The sequence below is a fragment of the Plectrocnemia conspersa genome, unplaced genomic scaffold, assembly GCF_051122295.1.
Source record: "Plectrocnemia conspersa isolate PC_06_02 unplaced genomic scaffold, ASM5112229v1 ptg000001l, whole genome shotgun sequence".
Taxonomy (NCBI): domain Eukaryota; kingdom Metazoa; phylum Arthropoda; class Insecta; order Trichoptera; family Polycentropodidae; genus Plectrocnemia; species Plectrocnemia conspersa.
In genome coordinates this window covers 8586915-8605343 of record NW_028277165.1, presented here as the reverse complement: position 1 = coordinate 8605343, position 18429 = coordinate 8586915, and the positions used below count along the sequence as shown (strand labels likewise).

General features: G+C 30.6%; 4 protein-coding genes across 7 annotated transcripts; 2 read left to right on the top strand and 2 right to left on the bottom strand.

Moving 5' to 3' along the window:
* Window positions 1–5: 5 nt before the first annotated feature.
* l(2)41Ab (lethal (2) 41Ab) lies at window positions 6–6643 on the bottom strand. Its single transcript, XM_088201310.1, has 17 exons — window positions 5549–6643; window positions 5343–5481; window positions 5071–5160; window positions 4875–5007; window positions 4657–4814; window positions 4344–4588; window positions 2798–2940; window positions 2636–2736; window positions 2386–2568; window positions 2083–2328; window positions 1849–2023; window positions 1573–1781; window positions 1384–1503; window positions 1227–1322; window positions 986–1165; window positions 762–920; window positions 6–700 (listed from the first exon to the last, which is right to left on the bottom strand). Exons 1-17 carry the CDS (start codon window positions 5647–5649, stop codon window positions 461–463), a joined length of 2718 nt encoding a protein of 905 aa, XP_088057436.1. The 5' UTR covers window positions 5650–6643; the 3' UTR covers window positions 6–460.
* Window positions 5827–9457, top strand: Ttc26 (tetratricopeptide repeat domain 26). The gene is made up of 10 exons (XM_088201337.1): window positions 5827–5852; window positions 5926–6066; window positions 6124–6366; window positions 6427–6602; window positions 6665–6811; window positions 6899–7022; window positions 8280–8459; window positions 8542–8895; window positions 8961–9067; window positions 9130–9457. The coding sequence occupies exons 1-10, from the start codon at window positions 5850–5852 to the stop codon at window positions 9332–9334; spliced, it is 1680 nt and encodes a 559-aa protein (XP_088057463.1). The 5' UTR covers window positions 5827–5849; the 3' UTR covers window positions 9335–9457.
* A 252-nt stretch (window positions 9458–9709) lies between these two features.
* LOC148238701 (uncharacterized) lies at window positions 9710–12117 on the bottom strand. Of its 3 annotated transcripts, none has more exons than XM_088201364.1 (5): window positions 12050–12117; window positions 11213–11277; window positions 11076–11162; window positions 10937–11019; window positions 9710–10859 (listed from the first exon to the last, which is right to left on the bottom strand). In XM_088201364.1, the coding sequence occupies exons 4-5, from the start codon at window positions 11015–11017 to the stop codon at window positions 9876–9878; spliced, it is 1065 nt and encodes a 354-aa protein (XP_088057490.1). In that variant the 5' UTR covers window positions 11018–11019; window positions 11076–11162; window positions 11213–11277; window positions 12050–12117; the 3' UTR covers window positions 9710–9875. The 3 variants fall into 3 exon arrangements, with proteins under 3 accessions (XP_088057490.1, XP_088057479.1, XP_088057501.1); XM_088201353.1 differs by having other exon boundaries at window positions 11076–11151; XM_088201375.1 differs by lacking the exon at window positions 9710–10859 and having other exon boundaries at window positions 10937–11151.
* A 779-nt stretch (window positions 12118–12896) lies between these two features.
* LOC148238700 (uncharacterized) lies at window positions 12897–17227 on the top strand. Of its 2 annotated transcripts, none has more exons than XM_088200822.1 (5): window positions 12897–12965; window positions 15125–15189; window positions 15253–15319; window positions 15381–15463; window positions 15541–17227. In XM_088200822.1, exons 1-5 carry the CDS (start codon window positions 12947–12949, stop codon window positions 17110–17112), a joined length of 1806 nt encoding a protein of 601 aa, XP_088056948.1. In that variant the 5' UTR covers window positions 12897–12946; the 3' UTR covers window positions 17113–17227. The 2 variants fall into 2 exon arrangements, with proteins under 2 accessions (XP_088056948.1, XP_088056956.1); XM_088200830.1 differs by having other exon boundaries at window positions 15240–15319.
* Window positions 17228–18429: the final 1202 nt, after the last annotated feature.

Sequence of the window (18429 nt, the reverse complement as noted above, 5' to 3'; positions counted from 1 at the left end):
TATTATTTTTTCATTTAGTTTCAATAATTTATTTTGATTACATATTTTTATTAGAACACATTCTGAGAGAACATTATAATTTTTAACTCCCCTATGGAAATGGTTTTCGTTTTTTAAATTGTTAGAGAGGGGTAACGAAATAACTTGCTCTAATCCCAAATTTAAAGTCACATTTCTATATACCCCAAAGCTAATATAAAATAAAGTTATCGGTCTTAAAAAATTGCATGTGAGTTATATTATATTTAATTATAATTTGGACAATTTAAATTTTTATCAATTATTATACATTACAATTTTTCCTGACTAGTATGTTTAACATTTTAAATACAGTATCTTTTAATATAATAGAAATGCAAATCTAGACGAAGTGCCACTAAATACAAAACTGACGGTATAGAGAATTTTAAATCTATTTTCAATACAGGGGCATTAAATTTTCTCAAAAAATACTTATACACTATTCATCATCATAAACATTCAACGTATTGATTATACGCATCAATTGTAAATAATGTTCTGGCATATCTTGCAAAAGCTTATGAACAAACGTTATCAGCTGAGAGTTTATATTTTTCTGTTTTTCATGCTCATTGTTGATATTTGGTTCAGATTTCACGTTGCAAAGCCTCGTTTGTCCACTTAATATCGCAGAACAGTGCTGTCCGTATCTTTGAAGCCGAATAATTCTCTCCAAATTCTGAACAAACAATACATAAACCGAAATTCAAAAATAAAGTCATTAACAATATCATACAAACCTTTTGCTTGAGAAGCTGTCCGTCTTCTATCTGCTTTTGTAAATTATTTATATCGTTTTGCAACTCAAAGAAGTTCTCTTTGTTCTCACTCATCTCTTTCAAAAGTTGCTCTTTTTCGTTTATCATTGCTTCTATCTTATTTTTATTTACTTCTATTTCCTATAAGACAAAATATATTTCTTTGCAATCTTAAAAAAGATAATAAAAAATATCTTAAAAAATACTTGTGTGATTCTTCTTATATCAGAGCGTTTCTCTTTAATTTTTGCCACAAATGTGTGCCTCGAAGCTAACGATTGTGGACAAGCCCTGGCTCTATTTGCAGCTGCTGCTCTTCTCCAAACGGACTGAGCCAAATCATTAGCTAATTTAGATGCCGTTGAAGATAACTGTTGCTCTCTAACCTAAAATACCATAAATAAAGCATAACATTACATTATTATTATTTATTTAAAAAAACAATACCTGCATTCTATGTATTTCAGTTTTCATTCTTCCAACAACGCCTGTTGTACTCTTCTCTTCGTCTACCTTCTGCTTGGTTTCAACTGCCATAATACCCTATATCAATGAACACATTTTTTAACAATTAAATATAAAAAAATATAAACAGAATAAATACCATCTTTTGCCACGATATAGTTTCTCTTTTAAGTTTGCGTATATCTTGCGCTAATTGTACTTTTTCATCCTCTAAGCTTGCAATTTCTTCCTCCAAAGACATTGCTGCGATTTCAGCATCCTATATTTTCAATAATATATCTGAATACATTATAATTTGATTAAATATTGATGATAATAATATAAATACTTTTAGTTTTGCGGTATACTCCAAAGTGAGGTTGTGAAATTTTTTTTCTAAATCTTCATTATGCTCCCTATCCTCGAACATTTGCTTTGAAAGCTGGTCGATTCTATTTTGTAAAACATCAATGGTTCTTTGCATTGTATTAGCCTCTTGTCTTTGATTATTGACAACGTTCTCCAGCTTCATTAACTTATGATCCAATACCTCAATTTCTGTAATAATATTTATACACACGTTTAATTTTAATTTACTCTATAAATATTTTCGACGAGTACTTACGTTCTCTAGCTAAATTATTCTCAGACTCCAACATCTGAAACTGTTTCGTATACTGTACCAAACATTCTTGCATCCTCAACCAGCTCTGCTGTATCTGCTTTGATCTTTTGGTATAATCTTGAATTTGCTCTTCATATTCCATTATTTTCCATTCAACGGGAGAGATTTCTTTACCCTAATTAATTCAAAATTTACATAAATAAATACAAATTTGCAACCATAAGATACATGTACCTCCATCTTGTCGACCAGTGGTGCAATTTTCTTATTGATCGACTCCAAATTATTCTGTTTTCGACCCAGAATAAAAATGCTTTCTTTCACATTACTCTCCATTATATCAATTTCATTCTGTTTTTCCTTAGTTTCCTTTTTTTCTTCTTCCAATTCAGACGTTTTTTGGTGGTTGCTGTTCTTCTGTCTTTCAATTTTCAACAAAATTTTAGCAAACTGATTTTCGCTTTTAAGTACGTTAATTTCCTAAAACATTTTTTTTTTAATATGAATCACAAATTAAAATATACATTATGGCAATACCTCTTTACGAGAACACTCCTTTAGTTGTTTGATCTTTGAAGCTATAGCACTCGCCGTTACATTATAAACCAGCCTGCCTTGCAATTTATCGAGAGTTTCATTCTCCAGTCTCGTCTTCTCATCAATCATTTTCACAAATTGCATTTCATAACTCTTCATCGTATCACTTTTCTGTCTATTTTCCTAAAAATACAAATATCAATAATTTGACATCTAATCAACTATAAATATTAATAAATATTTAGAATACATTATTCGCTTGGTTTAATTGCTTTTCAGTCATTTCAATGATTGACGTTAACTCCATTAAAGCAGCTTCTGTATTGTTCTTCTTAGCTTCTTCGTTCTCAACTACAAACAAAAAAATATTTTTATTATTCTGTTTATAATGGTAAACATTTTAAGCATGCACCTGCTCTAGCACATTCTGCTAATTCGTAAGCCAGTTTATCTTTCATCATTGTTAATTTCTCGTGTTTTTGCATTTCTATGCCCGTTTCTTTCTCGCACAATTCTATTGAAGTGCAAAGGGTTTTAATCTCCATCTGTACTTTTCTATAAAATCAACAAGAACCACATTAACATAAAATTCTTATTATATATACAACTAATAAGTTGTTTGTTACTTTTGTATATATGTATTTTATAGAAAAGAAGCTTTATTTAATTAATGACTTTATCAACTGCTTTAATAAGTAATGTAGGTTTTTCTAAATTTCCAGTAAAAAAACGTCCATTGAACAAAGCTGCTTTACAAAAAAAAACCTTGAGAGAAATCGTTTTATTAGAACAACACAAACAAAGCCCACAATGTACCATGAAAAAACATAAACATTACTAATCAAAAATTCTGAACTGCTTGTCATCACTAAGTATTTTTTTTTCATCGAAACAATATGCATAACTTCGCTTAACGAATAGTTATTTTATTCGTTATCATTTGTGTTACCATCAAGAAGCGACCATGATGATTTTGTTTATAGAAGGCCATCTGGAAGACATACTCATGCTTCATTAATGGGAGTAGACATTATATAGGCCGAGATAATGCAGCCTAATTACTCTAAATAAGTCAGTTTTTTTTAAATTCAAATTCATCCAAGCCTTCGTGAGAGAAAATATGTAAAGCTTATAATTGCTCACTGAAGAGCATATCAGCGACACAGAACAAAGAAATCTCTTCGATACACATTCACGCATATCAAAAGGCACCAACAAGGACTTCCTCAGAGACTATATTGAATCCGACCGCCTGCTACAATTTTTTGATCTACACCGCCACCGCCGCCCGATACCGACTTCTAAATTATATCTATATATTGGAATAAATAATTAGTTGTCGAGACTTTCGAGGTGAGTCTTAAGCTTTTTACGACTTTATTAATGAAGCTTATTCTCGTAAACTTTATACAAGCACATGTACTTATCAGCTATTTGAGCGTATTATAAGCACTCGCAAAATTCACCTAAACAGAAGGTATCCATTAACGGACTTTGAAAAGGTACAATCTTTGGCATTGAATAATATCTGTTACGCAAAAAAGTATTTTTATTAGATATTTAATACGATAACTGTTTCTGCTCCAAATCATCTTCGGCCATCAAAAATAGGAAGGATGAAGGATTTCCCCTATCTCTTATAGAGTATGTTAGATGAATCCACTACCACCAAGAATACACTTCCGAAAAGGAATTTTCACAAATCAGAACTTGACTTTTCTACCACTTCGCATCTGACTTGTAACTCACACCAAGTGGAGCTATGCCGAGAATCGACTGAGACGATCCTTAAGAAAATTTAAAGAAAGCAGCCATCATTCACTCACGTTGGACTGGGTTCAGGTCAGAAAAAAACGGATCCATGAGTTCAACCAGATTGTTGCAGTATATAGCATAAAAAAAGTATTTTACGCATGTAACAGCAAGCTATTTATATAAAGTATTAATGATATTCTTACTCCATATCGGCATTTAGTTCTGAATAAATTTTATCTCTCTTCTGTATGTTTAAAATAACTGAATTCCACAACTGAACCAAACGCTTCTGCTCCATGCATAGAGCTTCTAAATCTGTTGCATTATCGGCTGATTTATTCTTTATTATCTCCAGTTCGTCGGATTTTATTCTAATCTGTTCACTGAGTAGTTCAATTTGCGCCTCCAAGTTCCAAACCTCAGTTGTCAATTTGTAAATCAGCAAGTCCTAGAAGTAAATTTATTTCATCATGTAAGTTTGATATTGACAAGTATATAAATTCAAGAAAATCCTACTGATTTTTTCTTCTCTTGTGAAAGATTTTTCTTCTCGATTGACAATTTTTCTGAAATCCTTTGATTTACAGTCAGTTCTGAATCAGTTTCTTTCTGCCATGCTTCATATTGCTTGCAAAGCAACGACAAGGCTTCCAATTCGCTCAAAAGTTCAACATCTAAAATTCACCTTTTTATTAACAAGGTTACTTTTAAACATATTTTTTTTATTGAACAACCTTTCTTTTTCTCTATGTTCAGCTTATTCGATTGATCTTTGTATGTTTCTCTGCACTTTTTGACATAATCTTCTTTTTCGGATCTGAGTTTAATTACGCTGTCCAATGCTTCTCCATATTCTTGAATGGTTTTCTGTTGCATAATAAAACATTGAAGCATATTTCACATTTTTACAAATTTAGTATTATAGATTACCCGCTGATTAGTAACTTCTTGCTCCAAAATGTACATCTGATTGCTCATTTGGTATTCATAATCATGCCTTCTTCTTTTTAAGCTTTCTTTCTACAAAGAAAGAAATCAAAAATACTAAATTTGTTAGGCTGTTAAATTAGACAGGAATGTAATTTGGGGGGGCAGGTGGGACTATTTGCCCCCCTCCCCTTGAATTTGGCCAGAAAAATGCATTAAATTTAATGAAATACTATTCAATGAAAATAACTAAATATATTTAATACTCGATATACCAATTCTATTAGTTCAGCATTAACTCGATTACTCTCCTTGTCTAAACATTCTTTATAAGTGGCTTGAAACTTTTTCATCAACGGATGATCTGGATCCAATAGCACAGGAGGATCATTTGTTTCACTATAAACCTGCCACCTAAAATTATAAAAATAAATTAGTAATAAAAAAATATTAACAATTTCATCTATAAATTATACAATACCTCTTTCTATCAGATTCCATCTTATCGGTGTTGCTCTCATTTTCTAAAGATTCAGAACTGATGTCTCGTTCCGGATATTCTATATCGTACATCTGATCCATTTTTGTGATACCAGTTAAACGTTAATTTGACTCTTCTTTAGATTAACATAAACATGTGATTATGTAAGACGTCTCAAGTAAAAAACTCTATTGATCATAAATAATAACAAACCATGGTAACGTCATATCATTAATTTTCATATTGGTATTTATGTTTTGACATAGGTTACTATGGTAACAAATTTAGAAACACTGATATCATGGTGAAGATCAGTTTATAAAATACGTTGCATATTAAAATGATATATTAAAGAGTAATGTTATGTTTTTGATTAGATTTTATCACGCTCTAAGCCGGCGAATAGTCTTCAATCGTCAGACTATGGCAAATCGTCACAGAATAAGAAAGGAGGATTTCCCGAAGTGGAAGATTTCATTGAAAAAAGAGATTACACTGGAGCTCTAACGTTATTAGAGGTGATAATTAAAAAATAACCACATTTTTAAGTCAATATTTAATATATCAATTTTTAGTTCTTACAAAATGCATCAAATGAACCGAACATTTGGTTAGACTTGTGGAGTGGATATTGTGCTTTTCACCTTGGTGATTATAAAAAGGCGTTAGAAATATACGATAGTATCCAAGATATGAGACCGAAATCCAAATCTGCAACTTCAGATATTGACCTCAACAAAGCAGTCTGCTACTTTTACTTGGGCATGTATAACGAATCGCAAGAATTGGCAAGCAAATCCGATGAAAGCCCTTTAAAGGTTAGTTAATTTATGTATAGCTATATATTTGATTAAATAATAAACTACTTTTTCTTTAAGAATCGGCTGCTGTTCCATTTGGCACATAAATTGGGCGACGAAGCTGCTTTGATGGACCGTCATCAAAAATTAAGAGACGTAGCCGATGATCAATTGAGTTTGGCTTCTATACACTATCTGAGAGCGCATTACCAAGAAGCCATCGATATATATAAGAAGCTTTTACTTGAAAATAGGTAATATATTTTTAATATAAAAGCTATAATGTTACTGACTTATTAATTAATAAATTTTTCAGAAATCAGATGGCACTCAATGTATACGTCGCCCTTTGCTATTATAAATTAGATTATTATGATGTATCACAAGAAGTTCTAAGTGTATATCTAAACCAACATCCAAATTCAACTATTGCTATCAATTTAAAAGCATGTAACTTATTCAGGTATTATTTTAAGAAACTTTTATATTTAAGGACATGCATATATGTACGTATATATATAAAAAATAACTTGATTGTTACTTTATTTAGACTTTATAATGGAAAAGCTGCTGAAAATGAACTAAAAAACATTGCAACAGATCAACATACTTTCGGTCATGATTTAGTAAAACACAATTTAGTGATATTCAGAAACGGCGAAAGTGCATTAAAAGTAAGTATTGTACAACTATAAGACTATGAGTGTACAGACTGGAGTAATCCTGAATAACAGGCTATTTGTAGCTTATACATATAATCAAAACCAGCAAATAAAATATATCTATTAAACCATTGATCCACTGTTGCTGGATGTTCTAGTTCTCGCTGTAAATCTGTCTCCGAGCTCCGAGCTCTGTACTTGAAGATTACCTGCTGATCTTTTATTCCACTGCACATATTTTTAACTCGACTCTGTGAAGCCATAGAACAATCACAATTTGGTTGTTTTAACGATAAATTCATTGCTTTGAAAATTAGACGGTTTTAGGATTCAAAATGAATCTTTAAAAAATTTCAATGTCATATCATGGACTAACCTAACAATAGGACCCCAAAACCACCTTCAATCATGCAACTTTTTTTAAACATAACTCATAAAAATCTTGGTTAAATTATATAACCAGCATGATCATGTTTCAAAATGGCGACTTATTAAAAAGTTTAAAAACAGTAGCTCTACTAAAAAAACTTCTAGAGAAAAATGTATGGAGGTTAAAAACATTCTATAATGTAAACTCAAATAAAATTTAAATAAAAAAATATAATTTTTACATTTTTTTGTCATTTATGTTTGAATTATATCGACATGAAACTTATCTTAAAAATAGCTCTAGTGAATATTTCAGCTAAGTTTGTAAGCCAGTCTGATTTGTCATCTTGTTTCAAAATTGTGGGTAGCAAAAAAATGCAAACTTCGTATCTACGTTGAACAAAATCTTAGAGAAAAAAGTATAGAGGTCATAAACGTTTTATAATAGAAATTGAAATAAAATTAAAATAAGAAATATATCCCATTTTTACGTTATGTTGTCATTTATGTGGGATATTAGTAAGGTGACCATATTTTGAAAATAACAAAGGACACTAGAAATAAAAAGGCCATATTAAAACTTCTTAAAGACTTTTTTCTTCTTATCCTTCCACTAATACAACGTTCTAGATGTATTGCTTATATCATTCCGCTTAATTATTACGCCGGTCGAATATTTTTTTAAATGGTTACTTAACAAATCTTTTATTTTCTCAAAAGTAGTTTTCTTTAAAGGTATTTATGGATTTTCTGTTTTCAAGTTTTCTTTAAAGGTATTTATGGATTTTCATCTTTCACTGAAGATTTATATTGTTCAGAATATTTATTAATAGTATGTTTGAAATAGACCTCCACAGTATCCATTAAACATTTATAATTACGATATTAATTTATGTATAGGTTTTGCCAGCTTTAGTCGGTGTTGTTGGAGAAGCTCGTCTAAATCTTGTTGCACGAAGACTACGTGGAGGAGAACCCAAAGAAGCTTTGGAACTACTCGGAGACTTAGAACCAGCAGTACCTTTAGAATACATATTAAAAGGTGTAGTTCATGCGGCGCTTGGTCAAGAAATAGATTCGGTATAATAATATTAGATCATACAATACTCGTACAATATAAAATAAAACCTTATTTTTAAAAACTACTGATCTATTAAAATAGGAAGAACATATTAAAATCGCTCAGCAATGCCTTCATTTGGTCGGAAGTTCGGCGAGTGAATGTGATACTATTCCAGGCCGACAATGCATGGCTTCATCGTATTTTCTGTACGGACAATTCGAAGAAGTTCTCGTATATCTTAATTCCATAAAGAGCTTTTTCGTAAACGATGATAACTTCAATTATAACTACGGACAAGCTAAATGTGCGACCGGTTATTATCGAGAAGCTGAAGAATCTCTATTGATTGTCCAAGACGAAAGCATAAAAAATTCGTTTACATACGCCGCTTGCCTTTGCAGATGCCACATTATGAACAAGCACGCACAAATGGCGTGGGATGTTTGCCAAAAGGTAATATGATCCTATTCTTTATTATAATAAAAACAAAAATATTAATCATAAAGTTTTTTTACTAGTTTTCTGGTACTTCTGATTACTTCAGTTTGTTGCAAATCGTCGGCAATGATTCTTACAGAATGGGAGAGTTTATCATATCAGTCAAAGCGTTTCATATGCTGGATAGGTATAAAAATTGTTTATATTATATTTTAATTAAGAATATCATCCTGGTTTTCATTGTTTAAGATTGGAACCGAATCCGGAATTTTGGGAAGGAATGCGAGGAGCTTGTGCAGGTGTTGCTCAAGCGGTAGCTGCTGCTAAAGAATCTCCCATAAGTTTGCGAGAAGTACTACATCTTTTACGCACGTCTCCTAATCCACAAGCAGATTCTATCATACGAGTGATTGCTAATTGGGCAGAAGACATGCATTTTAACGTTATTAACTAAGATTGTGATTTATATAATCCATAACTTGGCCAATGGCATCAGTCGTGTGGCTGTGATTCGGCTCGATTGTATTTATTGTAACTTATCGGGCGACAAGTGGGTAAATAAACTTATTTAAAGATATACGTTGACTCTTCACTGGTCCTTCGAAGTGACGTTAAGACGGCCTTCACAAGAGAGTCATGGTCATATTTGAACAGAAAGAACGATAACTCCTCTTGAGGAAGATGTTCAGCATTTGGATTTACATTGGTTAAAACAACACTATTTGCATGACTGTCATTACTAATATCAGATAAGAAAATGAAAAGAATAATATTATAAATAAATATATAATTTTATTAAATATTTTTGTAGGATAAATAATACATTAAATAAAATTTAAATCTATTTAATAAAACCACGGCATGCATACTACTTCGCTGACAATTCATATTATATACAAGAACAAAAAACACTATGATACTGATACAAAATTAATATCTAGCATTAAGATATACTTGCGTGACTTCATATTTTAATGCGTTATAATTTTTTTTTTTTAGTCATGTACATCATTATGCATTTGCATATGTTGTGAAAGGGATGATTTATATTTGAATACTTTTCCACATTTTTCACATTCAAAGTTACGAGCATTGCTATGAATTTGCATATGTTGTGAAAGATACCCTTGACATTTAAATGCTTTTCCACATTTTTCACATTTAAAGTTACGAACATCACCGTGAGTTTGCATATGTATTGAAAGATTGTGTTGAGTTTTGAACGCTTTTCCACATTTTTCACATTCAAAGTCACGAACATCGCTATGAGTTCGCATATGTGTTGAGAGATTGTGTTTAGCTTTGAATGCTTTTCCACATTTTTCACATTCATAGTCACAAACATCTCTATGAATTGTCATATGTTCTGTGAGTGTTTCTTTGATTTTAAATGCTTTTCCACATTTTTCACATTCAAAGTCACGGACATCACTATGACTTCGCATATGTATTGAAAGATTGTGTTGCACTTTAAATGCTTTCCCACATTTTTTACATTCAAAGTCACGAACATCGCTATGAGTTCGCATATGTATTGAAAGATTGTATTGAGATTTAAATGCTTTCCCACATTTTTCACATTCAAAGTCACGAACATCGCTATGAGATCGCATATGTTTTGAAAGATGGTGTTGAGCTTTAAATGCTTTTCCACATTTTCCACATTCAAAATCACGAACATCGCTATGAGTTCGCATATGTAATGAAAGATTGTATTGAGCTATGAAAGCTTTTCCACATTTTTCACATTCAAAGTCACGGTCATCTCTATGAATTTTCATATGCTTTGAGAGTCTTTCTTTAATTTTAAATGCTTTTCCACATTTTTCACATTTAAAGTTCAAAACATCGATATGTATTAGTATATGTCGTCTGAGACATTTTTTAGAATTAAATGCTTTTCCACATGTCCCACACTCATTTTTGTAAGAATCGCCATGCATGTGTTGAACTCTGGAAAGTTTTTCCTTTTCTGGTTTCTAAAATTAAATTTGAATTTGTGAGATAAATTGCAAATGTTGAAATACGCATAAATCGAAATATATTCGACTATTACTTTAGCAGCATTGTAAATTTCGTGAGATAAAACGTCCGCATGGATAGTATTCGCCCTAAGTATATCTTTCACATCGTGCATTTCTGAAAGTAAATAATAATTTAAATATATTGTTACAAAATACCGTATAAAATCTAACCTATTTCGATTTTGTCGTCTACGACGTCTATGTTTGTATCTTCGGTGCTATCATATTCGCATTTTACATTTGCAAACTGAAAAATTGCTACTTTTAGATTATATGCGTTAACAAGAATAATATAATAGGTGTGTTACCTCAACTTGACATTGAATTGTGTCAACGGAAGAAAATGTTTCATGGTCGTTTTCTACATCAGTTTCTGCAAAGTTAATAATAAATACTTAAAAGTAATATCTAATTAACTAGTAAACAATTTAGTGGTGAGTGAAATTTGTCATTGATGAAAATACAATAAGTTTCGTTTCTAACTAATATTCTTAACATAAATCACTCGCTTTTTTGTCACTCAACAAGGGTGGTTGTGCTATAAATATTATAATAAAAACATATCATTCTTATAACTAAATCACTAATTAGATTGCTGGTCACGTATGGAGCCCCTGTCTGGTCTAGTATATGAGACAGACAATATATGGCACAAGTAATGCAGATTAAGACTGATTGCACAAAATGCGCATCCCAAAGTAATTACACTAGTTTACAGCGATTTTGACCCATGACATGTATATAAAATCGCACGCTGAATCCGGAAATGAAAAATGACAACTATCAACAATTTTGTAACGATGCGATGAAGAGTAACTTTTTTTGCTTTCTCACCCGATAAACTAACAATACACAAAGAAGAATGAGCAAATTTAACCTAGACCTAATAGAAAATGAATTACCTTTAATTCGATATAAAATACTTTGCAATCGGCTAACTAGAACCGTAAATATTTGCAATTTAGTAAAAACAGTTTTTTCAGAAATAAAAATTTAGCAATACAAATAAAGGATTTTTTTCGAAGAAATAGGTTCCTTTTTTGGATTGCATAAATAAATTTTATAGATAAGTTGTATTAACTGTCAATTAAAAACTTATTTTACAATTGCATCCAGAAAAAGTAATATAATAAAATTAGCCATACCGGTTTTTATAAACGCCATCGTAACTCAGCGTCAGTCTGACAGTCGACTTTAAATCATTCACAACAATGGTTGGTCCAAATACGACGAATTGTCAAGCATCACCAAAATATAAAAAGAGGGGAGGAATTGGATACGATTACATATTTTTAAGCGCGCATTCAATAATTCATACTTTTTAATTTACGCTTGTAAATTGCATGTTTTAATGGGAATTTGTCGTTCAATTGGGGTGAAACATATAATATCATATGTCTTAATTGAGAAATTTAATTTTAAATATAAAGGTATAATATTAGAAAGTGTGGTAAATAATTAAATTTAAACTAAAATTTACCTTATCAACTTATAGAAAAACAAATTTGTTAAAAGTAGTGCCAATTTAAGAAAATATAGTGTGGGCGGCCAATATAGCTTGAAATTTAAAATTGCGATTGATTACAATGAGAAGCAGGTAAGCTGCTTCAAATAATTTAATTTATGTTTAGGATTACATACATAGTTGACATATATTCACGAAGTTGATCGCTGACCAATAAAAGAGGTCCTTCCAATCGAGTAACTCTCCCGCTCCTGCTCCGCCTCGGCGCTGTGTACGTAACTCGAGTACCGCTAGTTGTTAAGCTTTCGCTTTTCTACATTACATGTATTTAGATCGGCATAGCTTTGAACAAATGCGTTTCTCGGAAAGTTAAGAAGTTGAATGTTTATAATATATTTTATATATATATGTTGTGATTATACTCTGAAACAGATTAATTCTGAAGATTTTCACCTTTCTCTCCCCTCTCCTGCACTCCCATTTTATAATTGATTGATGCTCGATAATTCCTCATATCTGGACCAACCATTGTTATGAATGATTTTATTATCGACTGTCAACTTGACGCCGAGTTACAATGGCGTTTATCAAAACCGGTAATATAACTTGTCCATGCAATTAATTTATGTTAAGCATATCAGCTAGAAACGAACCTTTTGTATTTTCATCAATGACACACATTTGTTATAGACGCGACCATACACAACCCAAAATCACAATTCATACAATAACATTACACTAACAATCCTAGATACAGTGCTAGTTAAGGAAAATGACATCGACGTCATTGAATTTAAATAAGGATATTTTTTTATTTCTTGTTATTTTTTTTAACCCTCCTCTTTCTTGGCAAAATCCTGGCTACGCCGCTGCTTACATTTCAAGCAACAAATATACACTGCGCAAGTCACTAAAAGAGTCGACGGTGATAATATTTTTTTACTTATGTAATTGAACAATCATAAATATCTTTCGTTCTGACTCGTAAACATACTTCAAATTAAATTGAACTAACCCTGCCGACTATTGAATATAGTATATTATAAATAAAATCAGAAAGCAATGGAAACAAATTATAAAACTCTGATAAATAAATTGATCTACGATATTGGCGTTTAAATTAAATGAATTAAAAAGACATGTAGTTGTGTAAACTTGAAAATCTAACTCGGCTGATGATTCCTTGTGGATAATAACAAAATTTACACTTAAAAGAATATCTCGGTAGTAAGATTATTTCAGAAACATAAAAGAACCATTCGACACAGTGTGGTACAACTGCTTGACATATAAATTATCTAAATATAAAGCCCCTGATTATATTATGCACATTATACTCATACCTGAAAGATTAAAGCCATGTTGTTTTGCTAAATAATGAACTCACGATACTGCGTAAAATTCCATCTAGAGCATAGTTTCTTAACCTTTTTACATCCATAGACCACCAAAAAAATCAAAAAATGTTTTGCGGACCATCAACATTGGAATAAAATAATAAATATTTATATAATTGATTTTTTATTCAAAACAATTAATTTTGCAACACAGTATGCTGATATAACCATATCAGCATATTAAAACAGTCAGTAACAAGAAATATAATTTAAAAATCCATAAAATACATCATAAAATTAGATTGTTTATCGAAATAATAAAAATCAATTATTATATGAGTTTTCAGTATTATTTTAGATCTTCCAGATTTCCTATAGGGCTATTTAGAACGATTTCTAAATAGCCCTATGCAAATACAAGCAAATACAGAAAAAACGTGAAATTAATTTTATTACTTGCGGCCCACCCAAAAATCTTCGCGGACCACCGGTTAAGAAACTATGATCTAGAGCACAGCAGGGAATTTAATCTAGTTTACTAATGCTCTTCCTCTTCATTCTATATACTAATGACATTATTATCTTAAAAAATACGCTGACCTTACCTGAAACCTAAGTAATTATTTTATTACATACAAAATTAAAATAAATCAAGAGAAAACTAAAGCAATAATTCTTAAAACTCGAAAACAACCCTTGCTTCACCTATTAAAAGTAAACAAGAAAACCGTATTATATAGAGGACGAGCATCAAGCTTAAATTTACTAAACCTATCGCAGAACTAAGGTTCGAAAGGCTTACTGCCATTGCGACCGTAAAACCTATATTTAATAGAAGCGCATTAAAAAAAATTACTGTATTAACAATTAAATTCAATTAAAAATTACTATAAAAAGGTGAGGTAACATCAATGATACAATTTTTTCTAAACTCCGAATGATTTAAAATAAAGCGTTAAAAATTATAACACTTTTTTATATTAACCTTAAAAAACTTTTAAGTAGTTTTCTAACACCAATATTTATAGAACATTGCCTTAAATATACCAAAAAAATATGACGAGACGATATTAATACACTAATCTTCATAATCGGTGACTACAGCAAGACCAAACTAAAATTTATGTATAAACCTAAAATACCGAAATGCACTTTTCTTAGATACATAAACTTAATTTTTAATAGTTCCAGGTCCCCAAGTTATTAAATAGTTTTAACCTTAAAATTTAAATAATTAATTTATGTATTTTCTATTTTACTCTTTTTTTTGTGTATTCACTTAAATTATCATATATTCTTATTACTAATAATATTTTTTTAGTTTAATGTATGATTTTCTTGTGTTATTTATTTTTCAAGAAACATTTATAAATGAAAATGACACAAATTGTCTACTGAATTATTTTAATATTTTGCAGAACCTGGCATAGAAATGGGAGCAGGAACATTTACTTCCAATAGCACAGTTCAATGTACATTCGAGGTAACAAAATATAATATGTTACATTTGTTAACGCATATAATTCTAAATAGTATATTTTTTCAGTTCTTAAATGTAAAACGCGAAAATCATAGCAGTGAAGAAACATACATAGATGACATGCTCGAAATAAGTTAGATTTTATTTGTCATTCTGTTTCATTTTAACATATTTTAATTATCATTTGATTTCAGAAATGCATGATGTTAAAGATATACTTAGGGCGAATACTATTGATGTGGACGTTTCACCTTACGGAATTTACAACGCTGCCAAAGTAATAGTCTAATATATTTTGGTTTTTATGTATCTCAATATTTTCAATTTATATAACAAATACAATTTTAATTTTAGAAACCAAAAAAGGTAATATGTTCCAAAGTACAACATGTGCATGGGAATACTTTCAAAAATGAGTGTGGCAAATGTGGAAAAGCATTTAGTTTCAAAAGATATCTTAAAAGACATATGCTAACCCATAACGACGTTTTAAACTTTGAATGTGAAAAATGCGGAAAAGCATTTAAAATTAAAGAAAGACTCTCAAGGCATATGAAAATTCATATAGATATTCGTGACTTTGAATGTGAAAAATGTGGAAAAACGTTTAAAATCAAAGGCGCTCTATCACGACATATTCGAAATCATAGCAATGTGCGTGACTTTGAATGTGAAAAATGTGGAAAAACATTTATAGCTCAATACAATCTTTCAATACATATGCAAACTCATAGCAATGTTCGAGAATTTAAATGTGATAATTGTAGAAAAGCATTCAAATCTCAATACAATCTTACAATACATATACGAACTCATAGCGATGTTCGCAACTTTAGATGTGAAAAATGTGGAAAATCTTTTAAATTTAAAGAAAAACTATCAGAGCATTTCAAAATTCATTCAGATGTTCGTGACTTTGAATGTGAAAAATGTGGAAAAACGTTCAAAAATAAAACCCATCTTTCACGACATATTCAAACCCATAGCAATGTACGAGACTTTGAATGTGAAAAATGTGGGAAAACATTCATTGCTCAAAACAATCTTTCAATACATATGCGAACTCATAGTGACGTTCGTGACTTTGAATGTAAAAAATGTGGAAAAGCATTCAAAGCTCAATACAATCTTTCAATACATATGCAAACTCATAGCAATGTTCGTGACTTTGAGTGTGACAAATGTGGAAAAACATTTAATTCTAAACGATATCTTAGCCGACATATGCTATCCCATAACAATCTTTATGTCTTTGAATGTAAAAAATGTGGAAAAGTATTCATAGCTCGTCACAATCTTTTAAGACATATGCGAATTCATAACAATAGTTTTGCCTTTGAATGTGATAAATGTGGGAAAACGTTTAAAAACAAAATTTATCTTTCACGACATATTCAAACTCATAGCAATGTTCGTGACTTTGAATGTGAAAAATGTTGTAAAGCATTCTTAACACAACACAATCTTTCAATACACATGCAAACTCATAGCGATGTTCGTGATTTTAAATGTGAAAAATGTGGAAAAGCATTCAAAGCTCAATACAATCTTTCAATACATATGCGAACTCATAACCATGTTCGAGATTTTGAATGTGGAAACTGTGGAAAAGCATTTAATTCCAAAAAATATCTTAAGCGGCATATCCTTACCCACAGGGATGCTCGTGATTTTGAATGTCAAAAATGTGGAAAAGTATTCAAGGCTCAAAACAATCTTTCAATGCACATGCGAACTCATAATAATATTTGTGACTTTAAATGTGAAAAATGTGGAAAAGCATTCAAATGCCAAGGATATCTTTCACAACATATGCAAACTCATAGCAATACTCGGAACTTTGAATGTAAGGAATGTGGAAAAGTATTCAAACATAAAACGACACTTTCTCAACATATGCAAATGCATATTGCTTTGAGTGACTAAAAGATAAAAATGTGAAATCACCAGCAAATGATAAAGCTGCACCAGGAGTATATCTAAATAAATTATAATTTTTGTATCAGCATCTTGTAAACAAATTGTTGATAGATCCGAAAAAGATGAAAAGGAAAAGAGAGATATATGTACAATAAAAGCAGGTTTTTTCTGAGCTGATCTTAACATCTTTATTAATATGTGCATCGTAAAATCAGTTCAACAAAAAATGTATGAATAAAATATACTTTATAAAATAATTATGAAAAGCAACAATGAGTGCCTTAATAAAAAAAAATTTCCTCTCGTAATTTATTCCTAGGGAATAAAATTATATTTTATACTTTTTATTAAATATCATGGCGTTGCAAATATATAATAACAATTCAGATCAATAGTCACTAAACTTAAAAACAATGTAAGCTACATTATAAATAGAAAATAATCTGATACACCATCAAACATTTTTTTTAGTTATCTGTCCATACAGCGACGTATACATATTTTTTATTTTATTTAAAAATCTTATTTTTTTATGAAACACATGACTTAATCTATTTAGTCTGGCGATTAAATAATCGCAAAATGTTCTAAAACCTTCAAATTTAAAATGTAATTTCTTGTATGACCACTTATTGAAAAACTCAAGAATGTTTCTTGAAGCCTTCAAGTAATTTCATGATTATTCGTTAAGTTGAAAATAAAATTAAAATTGCATTATCTAATTTTAAAATTGACAGAACGTGAAATTTTATTGACGTAATACAAAATCAACATGAGTTTATTAATTACATGTGTACCATGCAGCTTCCGAAAAATAAAGTACATATTGAACTGCCAAAATATGTGTGTATTTTTTTATCCTTTATTCAATTTATATCCATACAAATCAAGTCTCTGCTTTGTTGGCTCAGGGACGAGCTGTACGGGCGGTCGCTCGGGGCGTCAATTACTCCGAATGCTGAAGCCTTTGATTATAAGATGACCGGACGCTCTCTATGAACAAAAATTATCAAGAGGACCTTTTTTAAGCTCCTGTAGCATTTTCTTTCCCTCAAAATAATTGTAAATATGCAAAATTGTTTTTGGATCTAAAAATACTTGCAGACAATCTACAATGCGTTGCTGAAATAGAAAGCGTACATATGGTGAATGTAAAGTATTAGTATTGTAGAAGGCCTATTTATATGCGTATTTTTTAGATTTATTATGGCTAAAACTTGGCACCACTCAGGTAACAATAACGTGACGGACTCTCTTCAGTTGGTAAACTTTGGTGGGTTCGCAACGGCCGGTTGCGAGCCAGGCCTGCTATCTCGTTCATCG